This window comes from Corvus hawaiiensis, chromosome 8 (assembly GCF_020740725.1).
Source record: "Corvus hawaiiensis isolate bCorHaw1 chromosome 8, bCorHaw1.pri.cur, whole genome shotgun sequence".
Classification (NCBI taxonomy): Eukaryota; Metazoa; Chordata; class Aves; order Passeriformes; family Corvidae; genus Corvus; species Corvus hawaiiensis.
The window spans coordinates 8256448-8278591 of NC_063220.1; the positions used below are offsets into that span (position 1 = coordinate 8256448).

Here is a 22144-nt window from a genome sequence, read left to right on the forward strand (position 1 = left end):
GGAATGTGTTTTAAATCATTAGTTCTTTGACCTTTGATCTGTCATCAGATTCCTTCAGTGGCAGCAGGAGGAGGCTGCAAACAGGCTGCAGGGTAGTGCTATAAATAGTTCAGTGTCAGTGGATGGAAAGTTTAAATATGAGGCCATTCCTGTAGTAGATAGCCAGTGCAGTGTTTGAAAATATCTCTGCATTTCCACAAATTCTTCTGGAACAGAAAGTGATGTGTGGATGTGATAACATGTGTGGGTAGAATGTGCTCCTTCCTGAGCATCATGAAATTATATGAGGTCACTTGAAGCTCAGAATCACTGAACCAAGATCCAGCTAGAAACGGGAGTTTGTTGTTTCTGGGAAGCTAACAGAGGTTAAAATGTCTCCCATGATAAGGAATAGAATTCAGATGTGAATTCATGCATTCAGGTAGCTTGATGTGAAATCAAACCTCAGTTGCAGCTGTGAGACTAATTGCCATTTCTGCATTGACATAGCTGCTGTGTCTTTAAGACTGTTCTTCTTGCAGTGATTCCTACTGGTATTTCACTTCAGTATCTTCCCGTTCTGAAGTGGATCCTTACTTTTCTATTGGGGTTAGAATACTATTAATGACAAGTGATTGATACCAATCTTAGTTTAGTTGGGCTTGAGGTCTCTTCAGGGACCAAACATTTGACAGGAAATGAAATTAATTGCACTGCTTGGCTGATATTGATGAATGCTGACAGATGCCATGCCAGATTTTAAAAAGCTACCAGATCCCTTTGGAAGTAGAGGAGCAGCAGGATGCTTAACAGGTGCCTGATGAGTGGGTCAGAGCATCCTTACAAGAATACAGAAGGTTTCTTGGGTTTGTGGTCAGTGCATCCTTCATTTGCCTGACTTGGATGATGTTTGGTTTTGTTCCATCCTTAAATTCCTGGTTTGTTTATTTAAAATCCTTTTAGAGAAATCTTTCCTCTAGATAGTTACACTCAAGCCATCCGAGGCTAAACTTTGACATTTTTCCACTGATTGCATTTTCTTCAAGGTTCATTTCCCACAGACCTGTAAATGACTTTGATCTCCACCTTGTGCTTAGTTTAATGTGAAAGGTGTTTTAAATGCTTGAATGATTCCTGCCATTGTTTCCATCCTGGTGCACAAACCACTGATATTTCAGTGGGGAAGTGGGGAAGCTGTCACATTGCTACACTACATACAGCTGTTGTTTGCTTGCTGTTGAGCTCAGGTATGAGCTCTCGGCTGTTGGATTGCTAGAAAGACAGAAATTCATGCAAGTCAGGTGCAGACAGGAACAGCTCCCTGTGCAGCATTGTTTGTGTCTCCAGTGTTGGAGGACTGAAGGCAGTGTCATGGCATTGATTGGGAAGTTGATAAGTTAAAACTGAGCTCATCTGAGACTCAGAATTCAATTTTGGCTTCAGTTGAGTGAATGCTTGCATTAAATTCCCAGGGGTTTCACTCAAGTGCCCCATTGAGAATTACTTGTGTCACAATGACAGCAGCACTCAGCAGTGGTGCAGGCAGGATACTTGAAGTCAGGTTTTTTCATGGGAAGAGGAGAAAGGCCTGACTGGAGGCTAGGGATACTTCCCAAGAGGGATCTCAGACCAGTTTAGGAGAAGAGGGGAGAAATGCAATCTTGCCTTTTGCTGAGGAGGTGTTTTAGCTTCTAAACTTTTCTTCTTCCTGATGTCAAGATATCAAAGCAGATTTTAAGGTCACCAGTATTTGTTCCATATTTATGTGGTTTGACTTCCCAGCATTGTTTCTAATGTCAATCTGTTGAAATGAGAAGAGATTCCAGAACCACTGGGAATGCTGGATATGGTTCCAAATAGCTTCAATCAAAATGCGTCTCTCATCAGTGTATGACAGAAAAAAACCTCCAGTGACAGGAGTGTGACAAATGGTCATCAGGATCTCTGTTACAGCTTTTGCAAATTGCTGTATGCATTTCTTACTGGTGCCTTGCAATCTCCCTGCCATGGCAGTGCTGCAGCACAGCTTCTGATATTTACTGTTCTTATGTGCTCTTCTGATGATACTTGGATGTATATTCCTTCTTTAAATGTCTTATGTCATCAAGAAAAGTGTTGGTAAGAGGAGTAAAAGACAGAGAGAGACTTGCTTCATTTGAAATGCAGAAACTTTAAAGTCTAATAAGAGCTTGAACCTTTCTTTCATCAATGTGAGATTTGTTGAACTCTTACATGAAAAGAAAAAAACTGATTTTCCCTGTATATTTGTTCGGATGTAGGTGATAAACTGAAACATTTCCAAATTCCTTTCTACCTTCAAACAAGAGATCCATTATGTCCTAAGAATAACTGTTGTATGACTATTTCCCTGCTTGAAAACAGCACCTTTATTCTATGAAGCTGAGAAATACAAGAAAGAAATAAAACCCCAACAGGAAATTGAATTTGCACCTTATTTAATGCACGGTGAAAAGGTAGATCATTAGCATTTTATTAATGAATAGCATTCACTTCTGCAGACTGAGAGCCCACATTCACAGACTCTCCTTGTGTGGTTTTTTCTTCAGTGCTGACACAATTTTTACTTAACATCAACATGGAGTTCAACTCTCCCTGAAAATAAAGCTATGGAAATCCTAAACAATGCTCAGTAGGATCAAAGCCTGCTTTCATTCTCTTTGAAAAACTCTGATCTCTTCATTTTTATCATCACCATTAAAAGCTTGGAAGTGACTCAGCTTAAGAATGGTCCTGGTCCCTTGGATGCATTGGGAGCTGTCTTGCTCTTGGACAGTCCAGGTTTCCATAAACAGACCCTGTAGCTTTGGGGGCTGACAGCAGCCCTGACAGTATCTCCAATCTTTTTGTGCTCCAAGGATGCAAAATAGAAGGTCCAGAGAGTAGTTGAAGACAGAAAAAGCTAGCAGGTGGGTGTTTTCAATACAGTGGGAGGTAGAACTGTATTCCAGCTTATTCTATTCACAAGAGAGGCAGGATGGTTTATTTGGAATATGAAATTCTTTGATATACGGACTCTGAGAGAAAGGCTGAGTTCCTCCAGGAGCTTTTGAAGATAAAGGTTTTCTTTTATCATTTAAAGAAAAATAGTGACTTTTTTTGTCTCTATGCTTGTGGTACCTGAGGGAACAGAAATGCTCCCCAGTGTCTCCTGGTTCAGGGTTTTGGTCATGTAAAACAGAATTTCTTCCATCATATTGAGCAGGAAGGATCTTGGGGAAATGTTATTCTTCTGTAGAATTATTTCTGTGTGATGGATGTTTACAGACCTCTTGCTTTTTTCCCTCTGAAACATGATTTGTGCATCACTATTACCACAAAGTAATTCTTTCAAAGTCATTTTTCCGACCAGTATAGGAAAGAACCAACAGTTTCATGTTTACAGTTAACTGCCATCATTTAGGTATAAATTTTTCTTTGATGACATGGTATGTGCACCACAGCAGTTGCTTAGATGACACCATTAGAATGTAGTGTACATATGTAGAGTTCACAGCTGATTTCTCTTCATTGCCTCTGCTGCTTGTGGCAGGAACAGTGGTGGGCATATGGTGTTTCTTTTTAATAAAAGACAATCACAGTTTGTCCCATCTTTTTTGTGTTTTTTCTACAGTGGTCATAAATAAGTGTGCTAAGGCAATATGTGTCAGCTTGAGGGGATATCTTGTCAGAGCCATAACTTCTGCACAGTTGCAAAAAGCAGAAAAGAGAAGAAAAAAGAGCTGTTCAAATCCCTGCACTGTTACACACCACGTTGTACACCAAGTGTGGGTACAGTCATGTTCATCCTTTCTGATTTGATCTCTGACTCAAAGTGAAAGCAGCCGGCTGGAATAGCATTTTTCCAACCATGGATGTTAACAGTCTGGGTGACCCTTGTTTTTCCCATGTAGCTTAAAGCTGTGATTAGTGATAGGAACACATGTGCTAAATTGACTGCAAAAATCCCTTGTAATGTGGGGTTGCCAGGGCTTGTTTCTAATTCTTGCAGATTGGTGTGTGCTTCCTGCTGTGCGTACGCCAAAGATGATGAATCTGCTGGGGGCTCACATCATGAGCAGTTCTGCTTGGGCCTGAATTCATGGCTTGCCAGTGTGAGAGAATTTAACTCAGACATTCTGGGTTATTTGCAAAATGAATTAGAGATTGGAGAGAAAGAAGACTTCATAAGGAAAAGGGCAGTAGAGGGAGTTTCTTTTCAACAATAGCAATTACTGTCTCTAAAAGACTTGCCAAATATTTTTAGCCCCCATTTTTGTTGATAGGCTTGAATCCCTGTGGCCATGCATGCAAAGGGGGTAGACCCTCATCAGCTGTGAGTGCATGAACCCTTTCCTTCAAAGTCTGTAGTAGTTTTTGCAAACGATGATCTGCCACCTCTTTATGATATGCTGAAGTTGGATTTTCAGAGTAAGATAGAATAGAGGTGGTATTGAAAGTGAGTTTTGATCATCCCAGCTTATTAGATCCTTGCCTAGGCAGGTAAAGGGGGCTGCAATGACCAAATGAGTTCTTCAAAAAGTGACTCTTTGGTAGGACTGGGGATCATAGTAAAGAGCCAGAGAGTTCATATATGCAGCTTCTGAGGCAGACCCAGCAGCGCACTGAGCACCTTCAGTTTGAGACTGAAAAATATATGTACTGGGATGTTTGAGCTACAAGGTAAATTACAGACTATAATTTAAATAATCCAACAGACACATGAGTAGTCCATGGCTCTTTAGGAAATTTAGCATCTTCTAAAGCATCTCTTAAGACATTAAAGCAGAATTCTCAATTTCTACATGATTTAATTGTAAGGATCTGCCCGAAGTACTTAGAGAAGCAAACTTATTGTAAGTAGGCTGAGGTTTTGCCTCTGGACCTTCAGTGGAAAATTACTCCATGGTCCCCAACCCAGGAAGGGTCTAAGGGGCTGTGGTGTAGAGGTCACCTGTATTTTCTGCCTAACAGGATATTGTACTATTAGTTTGAAAAAAAATATTTTAAACAAAATGGAGATCAATAGAATAAAAAGAAGGAATGAAAGAGTTCGTTTTTTTCTGGAGGTGTACCTAAAAACCAGCCTGGAACATTTTGCAGCACTATAACAGAGCCTTAACAGTAGTTCTTTGTAATTCTCCTCAGTCACTGATAATTGAGTTTTGGCTGCTTGTGGATTTAATGCCACCATGAAATTTAATTTGTTTGCACATGGAATATTATCACTGTTCTATGCAGAAATGTGAAACCGGAAAAATGCTGGTACTGATACTGCTTTCCTTCTAAGCTGCATTGTAGTACTGTTTATTATTGTTCTATTAATTATTGTTACAGCAGCCATCATTAGACCTCCAGGACTGGGCAAGAGACAAAGAAAAATTGCAATCCCTGCCCCAAATGCCTTGCAATTTTCATTTTTAAGGCAGGTAGCTAAAAGGATATTAGCCCATTTTAACAGGGGCAAGAATGAATGTTGAGCGGAGTGCTGTGCTTGGGTCTCATGGCAGAAAGATGAATTGAACCCAGTTCCCCTGACAATCTTGCTGTATTTCATATTTTAATTTTTCAAGGACTGTGTAACTGTAGGGACCTAGTTTGCTGCTTATTTATTTTTCCTTAATAATCAGAATTTCTGATATTCAATATTTCTGATATTTGATCTGAACATACTTGAATCTTATGAAGGGGGATGAGATGGAATTGCTTGCAGAGTTAGGTTAATGTGCTAGACTGCTGTGAAGAGTGGTTTCTCTTACTGAATTACACACATACAGCAATATACAGAGGAGCAGGAGGAGTGGCTGAAACCAAAGTGCCTGGGAGCAGCTGGGTATAAATTTTTGGTGATATGGGGGAACACTAAATAGGTAGTTTCAAGTTCTTTGTTCAATCCAAGCTAAAGGCACAGTGTGAAATTCAATCTCCCATCTCCCATGGCACTTTCTCTTCATGGAGTTTGGCTGTTAGAGGTAGAATTGCTTTCTGTCTCTGTGTTGACCAGAAATGCCAATGCAGGACTCTGAATATTTCCTCAAAGCAAAAAAGGCACCTGGTTGTGATGTGTTCTGGTTTGAGTGAATAGGCATTTTACAGTGGAAAACTGCCAAGTCACAGAAATCTTTGGCTGGCTCTTCCCCCTTTTACTGATACAATTGATCAGCTAACATCCTTAGTAGTGATATTTTTCTAATCTGTGTGGTTTGTTTTTTTCTGCCAGTGTGTGGCTGTGACCTGGCACAAGGAGGCTTTTTCATTAAGAATGGCGAGTATCTCTGCACCTTGGACTACCAGCGCATGTATGGCACCCGCTGCAATGGCTGTGGGGAGTTCGTGGAAGGCGAAGTAGTGACAGCCCTGGGGAAAACTTACCATCCAAGCTGCTTTGCCTGTACTGTTTGCAAGTAAGTCAACCCTTTAGATAACATGGTGGGAACCCAGTTCAAGGCAAACATGAAGAAAGGTATCACCATGAGACGCAAGTCTCAAGATGTATTTCTCTTGAGGATGCATTTATTTGGTCATAAAAGATCTGCTGCAGGTCTGCCTTGAAGAGTCTTGAAAATGCCACTCATTTATTTGAGGGATACAGCTTTTGTACCACATGTAGTTCCCTGTTCTCAGAAAGTAACTTTCATATCTGAAAGAATTAAGTGTGAGGCTTACACGTTGAGATAATGGACATGAGTTGAGTTCAGGTGATCAGCCCACCTTGGTGGGAGAAATGAAGTAAAGCAAAATTCTGGATGCTACATTTGGGTTCTGAGGACAGTCAATCAATCATGTAAGAGCATGTAACTTTGGGACTACTGGGACTACCCCTCTTCCCAAATACTCTTTCTTGCCCTCAGTAAGAGAACTAGTCTTCAGTTCTACAGCAAGTAAAAAGAAGTTGGCTAAGGCTCTGTGGATAGGAGAAAGGTAGCATTTTAAACTCCTATCTCTGATGAGTAGTTGAGGTACTTTGTCCTTTAGCCTGGTACATTTTTCAAGCCCTTTTCTATTGAAAGAATTTTGATTGTTTTCTGTTTTTAAATAGTGTGTGAATTTACTGCATGTTGGTAATCATATAATGTGTATGTTGTAGTTTTATTTCCCAGGGACAGTGTGAAACATGGTATCAATTTTCTGTACATTGACTTGCATCAATTTTTTTATGTTGAATGAACAAAAGATGAGCCATTGGAATAGGTTAATGAAATTCAGTATTGTTGCTGATTTATTTTTGGCCCATTTATTAGAGATGGCAGTGGAAAGGAAACAATGCCTGAAACATTTTGTTTTGTTGAAATCAGCAGTTGTTCATTTGCTAAGCAGTTTTGGAGTGAGGTGGGGTGTAGCAGGGGTCTGCACTCAGCAGCTAACACTCCTTATTAAAGATTTGGAGTTACAAAATGTTGCTTATCCTCTGGTTCAAGCACCAAATAAGAGTTAACAGCAATGTCAACTTCTGCCTAACACACATTCTTAACATTTATGAGTGACTAGCTCCACATTCCTTCACCAGCCTCAAGAACAGTTCTGATTCTTTGAGTTCTCTTCTGTATCCTGTGCTGTCCACAACATCACGCTGAGACCATCATAAATGTAGCTGTTGTGTCTTAGCAGATTTCACTGTCTCTACTATTTAGATAAGATATGTTTGATAATCTTTTTAAAATGAAAATACAAGGCAAGTCTAACCTCTGCTCTGCTTGCATCCATGGATTGGATTTCTTCCAGTGCCTGGCTTTGCCAAGGCCACATTGCAGAAACTATTTGGCCTGAGTTTCAGTAAAAGATTGATTGCACTGGAGGAAGGCAGGAAGCTCAAGGCATGGGGAACAGAGGAAAATTTCTGGCATAACCTTTGCAAAAGTAAATTTTTCTCTTTAACTTTCCAGGCGTCCATTTCCACCAGGAGATCGAGTTACCTTTAATGGAAGGGACTGTCTCTGTCAGATGTGTGCTCAGCCGATGTCCTCCAGCCCAAGAGAACTGTCTGCCTCAAGCAGTAAGTTGCCATCTCATTTCTGAAGCCTCTCACTTTTCCAGGCTCACTAACATTTGATTGAAACTAACACAATGCAATCTTCTGGTGTTTTTATTCACATTTGGAAAAGTGAACTATCTCTGGGATTTTCTTTGGTTCTTTTTTTCTTCATTAAAATGCCTGTTACTGCCGGTGGGAAGAGACACTTAGGCATTTCAATGTGGAAAAATGACTTTTCCCCAATGACTGGATTTTTTAAAAGTTTTTTTTTAAATTTATTTTTTTTTAATTTTTGCTTTGGTAGGCACTGGAAAGCTATATAATTGATAAAACCTGAGGTTTCAAAGTCGATAGATTTCATTTCTTTAATGTATAATTGTGCAGGTTTAAGTATTCAAAAGGGGACGAGGTCAGAGGAAATTAATTTTCTTCTACTATTTAAGAATTCAATTAAATTATCCTTTATAAGGAGTATTCCCAGTATTATGCTTCCAGTAGACTGATGCCACAATGATACTGTGATCAGAACCTCAGGAAACCATTACAAAAGACACAGAAAGCATGTTAAAGGGAAAGAGAGAGAATAAAGGAAGTTTGGGAGGGAAATTAAGTTGGCTTGCTGTTGGGTTTTAACACTTTTAAAAGGTAATTTGTAAATCACTGATATTAATCTCTGCCTTTGGTAGTTAATTCTTTCAATCTCTGGGGGTTTCTTTCTCTGACTGCTGGATTGTACTCAGCACTCCCCTAGTGTAGTTTTTATACATCAAAATGGCTACAGCTTTCCTTGTGACACCGGGGAGTTTTCCTTTAGGGAGACACTCTGTATTTTGTCCTGGTACTTGGCTCTGAGATCCTGGGATTATGAAGTGCTATGGAAGGCAAAGATGGATAATGTTTGTGCTTAGCAAATGACTGAAGTGAATCTCAGGTTATCTGATTTGCCTGAACATGTAATCAAACCTTTAGACAAAGGGAAAATAAGAGACTTTTTTTGTTTTCATGCCTCTCTGTCTGGGAAGCGCTGCTTTTCCACTATAATTGTAGATTTGCAGCTGAAAATGCACAGGCCTAATCAGTTAAGGAAGAATTTAGGAACCTGAAAAACACCTTATAAGACTTCAAAAAGCAACATAAAATTTATGAGGGACTTCAGGCACCCAGAGAATCCTCCTGGGACAGAGAAATTATGTGGAAATTGATATTTAGGAGGCATAATTGGCAAGGAACTGCAAGACATAGGGACCTTGGACAGTACTGACATTCTTTTTCTAAGCATGCCAGAGCATAGAAGAATCTGGATCTGGCTCTCCAAAGGTGGCACACCTGTCCAGCAGTGTGGCACTCGCCACATGCCTGACTCCAGGTGCCAAAATGCCCCTAGAAAATGACAGGTGAAACTTGTTTGATACTGAGCAAGCCAAAGAGCTGGATAGTCACTTCCCCACAGCCATGGTCTCTATTGGAATTGGTTCTTGGCTTCCACAGTGAAGCCACAGGTAGCAAGGATTATAAAGCAATGTTTCATATCTCTTGTGATGAGATTTGTTGGGTTTTTAAGTCATAATTGGGTCCTGCTGACAAGCTGCTTTACCATTACACACAGCTCCTGCTCTCAGCAGCTTAGAGTGCACTACTTCAAAATCTTCAGGCACCTGCCATGGTGCATCTTGTTCTTTTATGGACAAAGACTTGTAGAAATGTATAGTATAGAGTTTTAGGTCATTTTAGTGCAATAATCTCCAAAACAGACAAATAAAAATGAGAACAGTTTATAAGTTCAGAACTAATCAATAAAAAAAATATCAATGAAGCATCCTCTGTCTTCAAAGATACTCCAGTTGATGCTTTAGCTTTGTGCAAAAGTTGACTTAGATACAGAAAAGTCTTTCTTGCTGGCACCAAAGAGTTAATTTTAATTAGTGTAAAGTGTTTCAGATTACTTCCAGGTTTCTCCTGCTGGCTAATACACATATAATTTTTTTTTTCCAAATGCTTTGCCATTTTTTGAAAGGATTTTTTTTAATACAAGTTCTTTTAGGAGAGACTGATTCACACTATGCATCTATTTTATATCCTGTACTGCTGTCAGCTTCCCCTGGTCACTTTCAAGTAGGTCACTAGAGGAGACCTTCCTTAGAACAAAGAAAGTTTGAGGGACTTCAGTAGACTGCAAATGTATCAGGTTTGATTGGCTTGTGTAATGTAAAAGGAAGCTTTCTATCCTAGAATGTCTGCATTAATGCTGACATGCCATTTTCTGGTGTCTGTTACTTCATACAAATGAAAACCTACCGACAACTTTGCTTGGATGATTACAAGGAAAATCAAATGCCTCCAAGTACAGGGGTTAACATCTCAAATAACATGGACCTGAATATTGTTACACTCTATTGTAGTGTACACCAGTGAAAATAAGATGGGAAAATACTAAATAATTCATTTTCCTTTTTTTCTTTAGTATTAGTTGGGTCCATAGTACTTATTTACCTTATTTATATTAATATTTCTTTCATTGCACATGTGTTACCTGGAGTTAAAGCTATTTTCTTGAAGAACCAATTCAGCGACTCCATTTTTATTCTAAATTTTTAAAACAGTCTCCTTCAGTATTCAGATGCTATAGAGTAATCATAATTTATAATTTAATCAATCCTATTCCTTGGCCACTGCTAGGAATACACTGCACAAACTTTGGGATCTTCCTTCATTCAGCAGGAAATCTAATATCAAATACGTGTAAATAACTTTGCAGACAAATGAAATGAGTAGTGTTTGGTTTTCTTATTGTTTTATTTCATATGACATCTTGATAAATGGCATGTGAACTGTAAAGCAAAGTGACTGGGACAGATGTAGAGCAGCACAGAAACAGGGGACAAGTAGATAACACCAACTAAAAGTGTGGTGTTGATGCCTTGGATGGTTTAGAATTTTCAAGATTCTGTCAAAGACATAAAGTTTTTTCTTTGGACCTGATAAAGGAGTAATGCAATAATGTATCCCAGTAATTGCTATTTATGTTTTAAACAGTGTCCAGGTTTTGTATTCAGCATCATGATTGCCTGGTTTTTACTGTCTGAAGCTTTTTCTACGCTCTGTTGTGTTCTGGCTGCATGGTAACACGCTGTGTTTAAGGTCCACGTTGTCTCTCCAGAAAAGCAGTTATGCAGGCACCTGTTATTTCTAAATTTTGGGCAAAGCTGCAACTGTGCAGTTGCGTAGTTGTATAACATGCCCTCCATTAGGGCATTTTATCAGTGAATTCTCCCCAAAGCAGCTGGTAAATGAACTGATGCAGACTTTGAATAAAAATCTCTAGTTCAGTCAGACCTTCATTTTAAAGAAGTACCACACTCTCTTGCATTTCTTCTTGAACTCACAAGAGGTGGTGTGAAAAGTCCAGCTGAGAGCAGAGCAGCTGTACAGAGATCCCCCCACTTGGCACAGGAGGTAGTGCCAGCAGGCTGTGGAACTCGAGCCAGAGCTCTTCTGGCTCAGGCATCATCTCTGAAATTCAGAAGAGACTACATGTCTTTGAATATAGTTTAGTCCTTCTTCCTTAAGCAGAGATTTTTTTTCCTTGGGTAATTCACTGTTTCCACAATAAAGCACTTCAGTAATAAGAATGTTACACCATTTTCTACCTGACATTGAGCCCTTTCTCTGTTGGTTCCTTGTCTGTATGCTGGTCTGGAAGTTTTGATTATTTCTGATTACCTTTTTGCTGAAAGGTTGGATCATTTTAGTGATGTACATGAACTAGTTGAGAAATTGCATTTCCAGTGAAAAGTGGGTTTTCTGGGACAAACCTCTCTATCCAAAAGAAACTTAAGCATTACAATCACCTAACAGGAGTTTTCATTTTGAAAAATTCATCTTCTGAAATGGTGATGAAGACTTTCACTGTAGTTTCTTTTCAGTGAACTAGATCCTTGTGTCCTATAAATGCCGAGGTACCCAGTGGTGATACAGTTTGGAAAGAAGCAGAGGGAAAATATTTCAACTTCCCTTTCTTTGTAACAGTCTCTCCTGGGAGTTAAGAGCATTACAGTACAGCCAAGACGTGGACCAGAGTTTTCAAACTGACCAACAAAGTGTTCCATGTGCATGAATAATCCTTGTGCAGCTGTTCCCCAACCAGCCGGCGTCCACGTGGAGATTTCACATCATGTTTTGTGTGCTTGCCCTTGTCTGTTTTGCACATTGTGTTCTGGCTCAAAGAATGTCAGTTTTGTGGGACAAATGCTTTCATGCCTATCAGCACAGAGTCTAACAGGGTTGGATTTTGTCTTGTAACTGGGGATCTTTGCTCTATTGTGATATAAATAATAAGCTTAATGCTTAATGAACTTGTGGGAGAAAGATATCTTTGTTAATTATTCAATAGCCTTATCTCTTCGAAAAAGATGCAGGCAGTAAATCTCCCAGTAAATATTTGAAATTTCCAATAAGGTTCTGGTCATACTGAAGTAAAGCAGAGCCAACATACCATACCTGCTGAAGAAGGAGGAGGTGGGAAGGTAAAAATAGGAGTCATCTTTTGCCTCACTGCCCAGGAAGTGTCAGAAAAGTGAGGTTGTGTTTCAAACAACAGAGCATCAAAATGGAGAAGAAGCAAATTTACTTTGCAGTCCTCCTTTAAAGGCTCTCTAATTCTCGGTGCAGTCCTATAGACAGGACATAACTGTCCTTTCATTAGATAAAAATATAGGTGATTGCTGCCAATATTCAGAAATGTCAGAGCTGATGTATAAACATGACAGACTTCTCCATTAGAAATTAGCTAAAATGGATGCAAAATTCCTTTTTATCATAGTTCTTGGAAAAGTCTGCAGCTTGGATTTGTAACTGTTCAGCCACATTTGACTAATTTTTCATTATTTTGTTCTTTATAATTTTTTTCCAGAGCTCTCTGAAAACTCCTTCAATTCCATAGGGAATTTAAAAGTGAAGGGGAAAGTTGGCTGGCTGTTAGTAAGCAAGATATCTGCAGTGATTTGTGGCTTTAAAGAGTGTTGAGCAACATCCAACACATGATTTTGAGCTTATTCTTAGGAAATATTCTCCAATTTCACACTGTGTCAAAGCTATGCAGGTACTTGGCACAGATGGAGATGGGCCTTGTGTGCGAGACACTGAGTTTGTCTTAAGGAATATTCACCCACAATATCCATAACTTCAGTGAATGCCCTGGGGAACTTAGAGAGACTCAACAGTTTTGGTTTTAAACATGCATTTTTAAAATTTTAAGTTTTTAAAACTTTGAGCCTTAAGGGTTTAATATTTTTTGTGTGCTGTAACACTAAGATTTTCTCATTTCATTCTTGGCTTGTCTGCTTGCATAAGCAGAAACACTCCCATATCTCTGTGGCATTCAAGCCCGTGTTTAGCTGCTGGAGATTCAGTTGAGGGTTTTGAGAATTTGGCAGAATGGGCTCACGTAGTCCTGTATCCCTTCTTTTTTTAAATTTAACATAGAATAAAGGCATACCATGGACATCACTGCTGATTGATTTCAAATACTGTGATTTAAATCATTGATTTTAATCATGGTTTGTTCAATAACTCAGGAAACCTTGATTAGTCTGACTGATTGTAACCTTGGTTTACATTTAGATTTTTAATTATAAAATACTAATTGATAAACATGAGGGTACTTCATAACTGTACACATCTACTTAAACTAATATAGCTTTGCATAAAGTCATCATATTATTTAACATCTATATTTTTCCCTAACAACTGTTTTTGCTAATGAGTTGTCAAGCTCTATTTGAATGAAAGTTGAAATTTTATTTAGAATGCATGAAGTATCTGTGGATATTTTTTACTTTCAGAAATATGCTAGACATACGAAGAATGTAAATGCATTAAAATACACTTCCATTTTGGAATTTATATTTTTCAAAGTCTGTAGCTTATGAAACTATTTACTTTGGATCACCATGTCTTTAAAAATTTTAAAAGTGGTACATCTTATCATACCTACTTTTTCTCATAGATGGGAAAAGGAAAGCACGTTTATTCCCAGTGTTTTCAGATCCCATGATTTAATTAAAACTTTAAATTCTGATTTTAAATGAAATCCTTTATTTTTTAATTGTCACTATTTAATTCTCAATTTCTTTAGTCTGAATTTGATTGTAATAACCTTGCAGGGCAGCTACATTTATGACTTAATATATTGAGCATACAGTGGGTCTAAAATTTTACCATACCCCCCTTTTTAAGAATAAAAGAAGCAAATCAATGTTCATGACATGATAAAAGTTCAAAGAAATTATGCAAATCCAAGCAGAGTTCCTTTCTGGCAAAAGCCATTAGACTGTGCCTAAGAATGTGCAATTCTTCCAATGACACTGGCCCATTTGTATGATTGTTTCAAGATGATTCATTCTTTTCAATAATGCTTGCAGTTTTTGAGGCATTTTTGTAATTTGAATTACTTTCTAGGATTAATTTTAGTCCTCATTTATGTCCTCACTCATAAAAAAGGGTAAATTACTCAAGCAGCTTCCATTTGCTCAGCTATTTCCTATTTTAAGAGGACTGGTATTTTAATGCTGCTTTATAAATTGCCTTAGATCCTTCTCTAGAGGTGTAGAAGCTTTGTTAGAAACTTCTGGGTGATAGAGCAGCAACTGGATTTAAAATACAGTTGTGGCAGGGCAGGAAGTTTCTGATTTATGAGTTTTCTGTCAGAAAATTCCTTTTAAAAAATAACTGTTCTCCAGGAAGGTGTTTCCAGTCTGGTTTCCCCATTTCTTTTGGATACTTTTGTGTTACAGTAAATTGGACAAAAACATTGTGAATGGACTATACAAGAGTACTAAATATGTATCAGTTCTTATTTGCTTAAGTGTAACCCCATCTTGAACTTGGAAATCAAAACATGTCCGTCTCCTTAGCTTTTACTGGAGGAGTGCTACTCAAAAGCTGATTCCAAAGGAAGTTCTGGGGGAGGTGCAAGGAATTTCTCAGTAAATGGGTGTTGCATGAGGAGGCATCACTAGCTTGGAAAACACAACTATAGAGGAGATCCCCAGGGACAGGAGTATCTGGGAATTGTCATGTTCAGAAAGCCTGCCAGGTAGTAAGTCAGGAATCAGAGGTCACTTCAAAAGAATGTGAAAAGTGAATTAGCTGTTAGCAAGACCTTAGTTTGCCATATGTTATCCAGGCATAAAAACCTTCCTAAAGGTTGTCATAAGCTTCATTCCTATTTTGAGGAGGTTTTACCCTGTTGGAATTGCTTGTTTTCCAAGAGTAACAGTTGAAAATTATCCAAAATAGTCTGCAAATGAAGAGACACAATGTGCTATCCATGAGCTGGGTATTAAACAATGAAGCTCTGAGCTAACGATGCAATCCTTGGGGTACTGTGAGTGGGAATTGTGACTTTGAATTCAGCTGGAACTACCTGAGTACTGAAATGTGGTAAAAGAAATGAAAGGATAAAAGACTGACCTCAGCTTAGATGTACCTGGCCCTGGTTTATGCTTCAGAGTATTTTTACAGGTGGGACTCTGGGAGTGCTGGGATGGGAAGAAACCCAAAAACTTTATACATCTTTTGTAGGACAATTAAAAACTCTTCTCTTACATAGTAGGTAGTACATTTGCTCTTTCTTCCTCCTCCTATTTCATTCACTCTCTTGTTCTCAGTTCAGACACCTGTATAAAAGATTGGGTTGAAGAAGGGACTGGGATTGATGTAATGGAAAAAGGTTAACTTGGTGATATGATTTTTGCAGGGACAGTTTGCAGGAGTGAGGTGCCAGAAGGTCATTTGGTTTGGTCTCCTTTGGGAATAAGGTGTAGAAAGATGTGGAAATAAGGAATTGCCTTTCTCTGTTAAAGACTTAAATCAATACAGACCAAACTGGAGTTGGGGAAGAGCATTCATCCTTCCGAATCGCTTCAAATTAAATCAGGTGATGAAAGAGCAATTTACAGTAATCGCAGAATCACAGAATCATTTAGGTTGGAAAAGATCTCTGAGACCACAGAGTCCAGCCTATGCCCCAACACCACTGTGCCAACCACAGCACAGCACTGAGTGCCATGTTCAGGCTTTCCTTGAACAGCTCCAGGGATGGTGACTCCAGCACCTCCCTGAGAAGCCCATTCCAATGTCTAATCACCCTTTCTCCAAGGAAATTCTTCCTCACGTCCAACCTAAACCTCCCATGGTGGAGTTTAGAGCATGAATAAAGATATTAAACAGGACTGGGCCCCACACTGGTCCCTGAGGGACACCACTAGTGATGGGTCTAATGATATAGTCAAGATGTACAATAACCTTTTTCTTAAAAAGGCAAGTCAGTTTTGGGCACTCAGATGGTTACAGGGACTTGTGCTGCAAGTAAAGAATGCCAGTTCATGCCATTGTGATTTCTTCCCCTATTTTATCAACTAAAATAGTTTTACTTTCTTTACTTATTTGTTTTGAAAATATCAGTTTTTCCCAACTTGCCATTTATAATAAACTATCAAAGCTATACTGCACTTCCCATGGGAAATTTATTTCCCTGCATTGTATGCGCCCAGCCTCTTATTGTTAGATTTCGGGAGCACAAGGCTGCCTGGGTGGGTTTGTTTTGCCTTCAGCAAAAGGGCAATAGCGAATTTGTTCTGACAAACATTTCCCATCCTTGCAGTGGCAAAGAGAAGGGGGTTGGCAGCAAATTTCTTGAGTTACATGCTCAGATTTAAATCCTGCATGTAAAATTCCCAATATTGTATGTCCTTCTCTGACTTCCAGAATTTATCACGGTCTCAATGACCAAGTGGTTATGCTTTAAACTTTGAAAACATTTGTCATGCTGTGAACATAGTGAGTTTGTATTTTTAGCTTTGTCAGAAATATCCTGAAGATCTGGAAAAGCCTGCATGATATCATCAAACCTTTCAATTTTAAAGCAAGGCTTTAGAAGGCGTTGGCTGATCTGTGGTTAAAGGGTGACTGAGAAAAACCTCTGGTCTCTCCACCTCTATGAGAAATTGTAATTGCACAGCCTTCAAATTGCCACAGAAGAATTACTGGGATATAAGTTCTTTTTCAAGGTGACTAAGAGCTATTTATACTTACAGATTTCTTGACCTTGACTCCAGTGATAATATTTGCCTCTTTCATCACTTCCAAATCACTTGCTCTTTAGGTCCAGCTATGTTTGACAATGTATTTCTTTGTAATTCCAATGAAAACTTGTTGTTTCTTTTAAGTATTAAAATAATAACAAAAATTCCCCCCAGTTCTGCCCTGCTTTTCCTGTTTCAGAGCAGAAGCCTACTGGTGCTGTCTTTGTAAAACTCACATATCAATGTTTTATGAGGAGGGGAAATAGTTACAAAAGGAGTGTAATAAGAGTACAAAATACCTGTGACTCGTGGGGGTTGTGGCAGCTTCAGACTTTATCTATTAGACATGTGCTTCTGATGGCCATCAGGATTGAAATGAACTCTTTGGTGACTTAATTATTAATCATTAAATCAGACTGCTATTAGCTTTGTTCACAGAGCTAACCCTGCATGGAGCAGAGTTGGTGTAATCATTCACATGACTTTGCATAACCCTGTTTATTAGGACAAAAGCACATAGAGATGGTTTCTCTTTCATAAATCATATGGGATGAGCAGAGAATGTGGGATAAAGGTATATTTGCTATTAAATTTTCAAAGCAATCCAAATGGGAGTGGGTAAAAGTCGTACTCTGTGTGCTGAGGGTTAATCCAGCTGTATCAGCCCTGAGCTCACCTGTGCACTATTGGCTGAGAGCAGGGGAGGGAGGCAAAGGCAGAAAATCAGCTGCTTAATTTAGACAGTGACAAATGGCTTGCTGTGCAGGATGCTTCACTCCTGGATGTCTGGGGTGATGCAGATGCTAAAAAGGGAAACACATTTTCTCGTATCTTTACAAGCAAGGTGTCACGGGTGGCAGCTCAGCCTGACCTGCATCTTTTAGTGGGGCTGCTAAAAGTGGTTGGAGGTCTAAATCATATATTGTATTATAGTGCCATGCTCTGTCCCCCCCCTTTTCTCATGCTTTTGGGCTGGCTGACTCCACATCATAGTCCTTTTGTCCAGGCATTTTCTTTTGTACCCAGACATGTCAAATACGACATATTTGTAAGTGCGTAGGGGAGCTGTACTGCTCACTCTGCATTTTAACCAGCACACTGCACTGTCCGCCTCCTCCTCTTTGTTATCTTGGCACTGCTGAATGTGTGATGTGCAAGGAATGGGACTAAGAAAGAATCCAGGTTATATGGCAGAAAGAAAATTCAAGAAAGCTCAATTTCAAGGGCTGCAGTCTGCTAGACCCAGGTATGAAGCCAGAGAGAACCATGGTGAGAATCATTGTACACAAATTTGGAAAGGATTTTCAGATTTTTCAGTCTGCTCTGGCATATGGTTGTGGACTGCAACTCTTACGTCCCAGCCCTTTTATTTGCAGCATGTGCTGGTTATAGGTTAGACAGATACAGATTGTGCTTAATGTGATACTGAGATCCTGCCTGCATACACTGATGACATTCAGCCAAAGGCTTAAATGTGCCTGATGCAGGCCTGAGATCATAATGGCTTTTATTTGTAGAATTTGGATGAACAAATGGTCTTTTCTTAGCCCAGCCCAGCCCTATTCACTTTCTATTTTAGGAGATAATGATAATTGCTAGCTTTTCCTGTATATACCCAACAGTTTTTCCAGAATTAAAATCAGGTTTATTTAAAAGCCATCTCAGCCTAACACAACAGTACTGGGCTATTAGTTTCCTTTGATTCTAGACATTCCATGTGTCTGTTGTATTAGCAGAATGGAAATGATGTTAATTTCCTTTTGCAAAACACTTCAAGGAGCCCAGGAAGAGTGTAGATGTCATTGGTGCTATGGAATAATAAAAGGGTGTTGCCAACCCCTTGTATTAAACATGAGCGCAATAGTAAGTCTGGTGCTCAGACTTACTGTGACTTTGGCTTACAAAGAAGCTATTAAACAGTCAGAGGTACTTCATGGATCCCTATTCCCCCGCATATCTGGTTTTGGCATCACTAAAGATAAAGATGCTGGGCTAGGTAGACCTTTTGTGTAAAGCAGTTTCTCGATTCCCACTGCCTTGGAAATTAAGTGTTTTAAAAATCTCTTTATTGATTCCATTTCCGAGAAACTTCAGCTTCACAGAAGTTTCCCAGATAAAAATGAAAAAAACATGGAAAATATAGCAGGGAATGTATCACAGTGTGACTGGCCCCAGGTCAGGGTTGTGGAAGCTGGCACACTAGGAAGAAGCAGGAGTGCTAGGGAGCTGGGAAATCTGGGAAATGGGCTGTTTTAATGCGCTGTTTTAAAACTGCTGTTCAGCACACACTGGGACTGGGGGGAGGATCTCATTCGTTCTCACAAAGTCACGTTGCATGGCTTCAGATTTAGCTTTAAGACGGCTGGAAGGGACCTCAAGAGATGATGTAGTATCCTCCCCAAACCAAAGGCAAGATCAGCATGCCAAAGCCACCCTGACACGTGTCTGTCCCTTCTTCAGCCCTGTGCTGAAAATTCCAGAGCCTCCCTTGGTGACCTGTTCCAGCCTTTGCTGTCATCACAGACTGGCATGGAGCCTTCAGCTGTCATGGCAGAGCAGAGGGATACATTACATGGTGTCACTCCTTGTCATTTCATGATTTCAGCTTGTAACATATGTCCTCTAGAGCAAAGTCCTGGTATGAGGACATCTCAGGGCTGCTTTTCAAGTCCAAGTTGTGTCAACCGTCTGTGACTTGCATTTTGTCACAAGATACCATGGTGCTTAGTCCCCCTCCCCTCCTTTTTTAAGGGATTTGAGAAGAAGAAGAATACTGATAGAAAGAGGGACATACAAATGGTGGATTCCTGGATAGCAGGAATGTGCAGCACATACTTGGGGTTCTTTTGGCCCATTATCCAACAAACAAAAGTCATGCCCTTTAGTCAATAGGACTGACTCTGCTCTCATTATCAGTTGTGATAATAAACTTGCACTTGCCCTTTTGCAAGGCATGGTGTTGCCTGGCTTAAACCCATGAGGAGATGAAGGTTTTTGGGCTGTACCTGTTCAGTCAGCTTGAGTGTTGGAGCCAGGCTCATCTTTTCCCCGCTGCCTGGGCTTTAACAGCTTGGATTGCTCAGTTCTGTTTGTCTCTATTTGTTGTTATCTGTTGATGTTTCAGGCATTCACCAAAGGAACACCAAGTCTGGGGATAATAAAATCTGGAAAATCCTTTGTTCGAGGCTGTCTCCTCTGTGGCTTTCCTGTGTGCCTCAGTGATGGGCATTCCTTTTCCACTTCACTGGGCTTCCAGGCCCTCCCCTCCCTCAGTGCTTCTGTCCCCTGAGGCTGGGCACAGAAGCACAACCCTTGCAGTTCAGTGCTGTCTGCCACATCAGTCTCTTCAGATCTTACCATGTGCTGGATTGCCCCTTAACAGGAAATCTTTTTGAGTATTTTATGTTTGAAGGGAGAGGACTGGAAGCTTGGGGCTGAGCTAGAGATTTCTGATGTAACATGAGATATTGTGCCACCCCCTGGGACAGAGTGCTCCTGGCTTCTGGTTTCCATTCTGCCATCAGAGTCCTCCAGGACTGGGGTGAGAAGTGAGTGTTGACGACCAGGGAGGTACCAAAATTCCTGAGCGAGAGTCCCTTTGCCGATTAGAGACCAGGAGAACTTCAGTTTCCCACACCTGCAGGTGGGAGACAATATGCGGTCGCTGCAGCCTTCACCGCAGTCCCAGGGCTGTCGCTGGAGAAAGGTCTCGGCAGTCACCGGGCTGTCACGGCTGCGCCGGGCTGTCCCTGGAGAAAGGTCTCGGCAGTCACCGGGCTGTCACGGCTGCGCCGGGCTGTCCCTGGAGAAAGGTCTGTGCCCTGCTGCTCTGGGCTGTGCCACTCGCGGGGCTCTGCTGCCGCCCAACGGGGACGTGCAGCGCCCTTGCTGCTGCTCGCTCGCCTCGCTCAGCTCCGTGAAGCGCTCAGGGTCTTGCTGAAAGCAAAACGAGGAACGCCGATTGCTTTGGAAGACAGGAGCTTTCTACAGTGAGGGTTTTTTGTAGCTTGTTCCTAACAAAATCTGAAGTTTTTACAGAGTTTGCCAGGCGGTCTTTGAATCATAAGCAGCATGAAAAACAGGAGAAATACTTTCCCTCTTCTACTGAGTATGTCTGTAATGCCAAAGACTGAGTCTTTGTAGAGGACCCAGGAAGGCTTTAAGGAAGGGAAGATGCATCTTTGCACTGCTGTGTAGTTCATCCCTTTGGCTACCAAGTGTTTTGATGGGGGGCAGTTAATGAAGGGTAATGAGCCAAGTAGCTAACAACAAATGCATCTGTTTGTTTGCTTGTTTGCAGATTGTGCTGGCTGTGGAAGAGACATAAAAAATGGACAAGCATTGCTGGCCCTGGATAAGCAGTGGCACCTGGGGTGCTTTAAGTGCAAGGCCTGTGGGAAGGTCCTAACCGGGGAATACATCAGCAAGTGAGTATTCTCTTCTGAATACATCAGCAAGTGAGTATTCTCTTCTGAATACTCTTCTCTGCTTCTCTTCTGAACTCCTGGCACAGTTTTAGCTGCTAGTAGAGAAGAGCTTGCAGCAAAATTCACATCTAGAAGTCCTGTTTTGACCACCTTTTCATATACACCAAGATCTTTGTTCCCAGTGAGAGCTGAGCTGGGAAAGTGAACTGCAAAGTGTAACTGAAAGGTGATGTTTAATACTGAAAGGAGTATAAGTCCGTGTTCCCACAGAGGATTAGGTGGATTGTTGCATATGTTTTCTGTAGTAGCCGAATAAAGCATTGTGTCATTTTGCTTCCCACATGTGATTTTGAGAAAAAAAAGTAGGAATTCATTCATTTCTTACCTTTGCTAGAAAACAGAATAAACATGATGATGTGATTGACCTGACACTGTATTTCTCATCTCCATATAAGAAACTAATGAAGAGGGTTTTGAGTGGAAGAAAGTGTAGAGAAAGGGAATAGGGAAATTATAAAAGAGAGAGAATGAAGATACAATCTCTTTTTCCCCCTTCAAGCATATAGCAAAAAGAAAAAATAGGGAAACAATGCATGTTTTGTAAACCTTCCATTTGGGTATGTATAATATTTATAAGAAGTAGCATCTGTAATTTCTCAAGAAAAAATCCAGTGCCTGAGAAAGAC

At 40.1% G+C, this 22144-nt stretch overlaps 1 protein-coding gene across 19 annotated transcripts in view; it reads left to right on the forward strand.

Annotated features, from left to right (window-relative positions):
* ABLIM1 (actin binding LIM protein 1) overlaps positions 1 to 22144 on the forward strand; it is a 193620-nt gene that overhangs the window by 97859 nt on the left and 73617 nt on the right. For all 19 annotated transcript variants that reach the window (XM_048310614.1, XM_048310609.1, XM_048310615.1 and 16 more), the window contains exons 3-5: positions 6197 to 6380; positions 7860 to 7969; positions 21332 to 21458. In XM_048310614.1, the coding sequence (XP_048166571.1) occupies positions 6197 to 6380; positions 7860 to 7969; positions 21332 to 21458 (421 nt within the window). The remainder of the gene's footprint in view (positions 1 to 6196; positions 6381 to 7859; positions 7970 to 21331; positions 21459 to 22144) is intronic.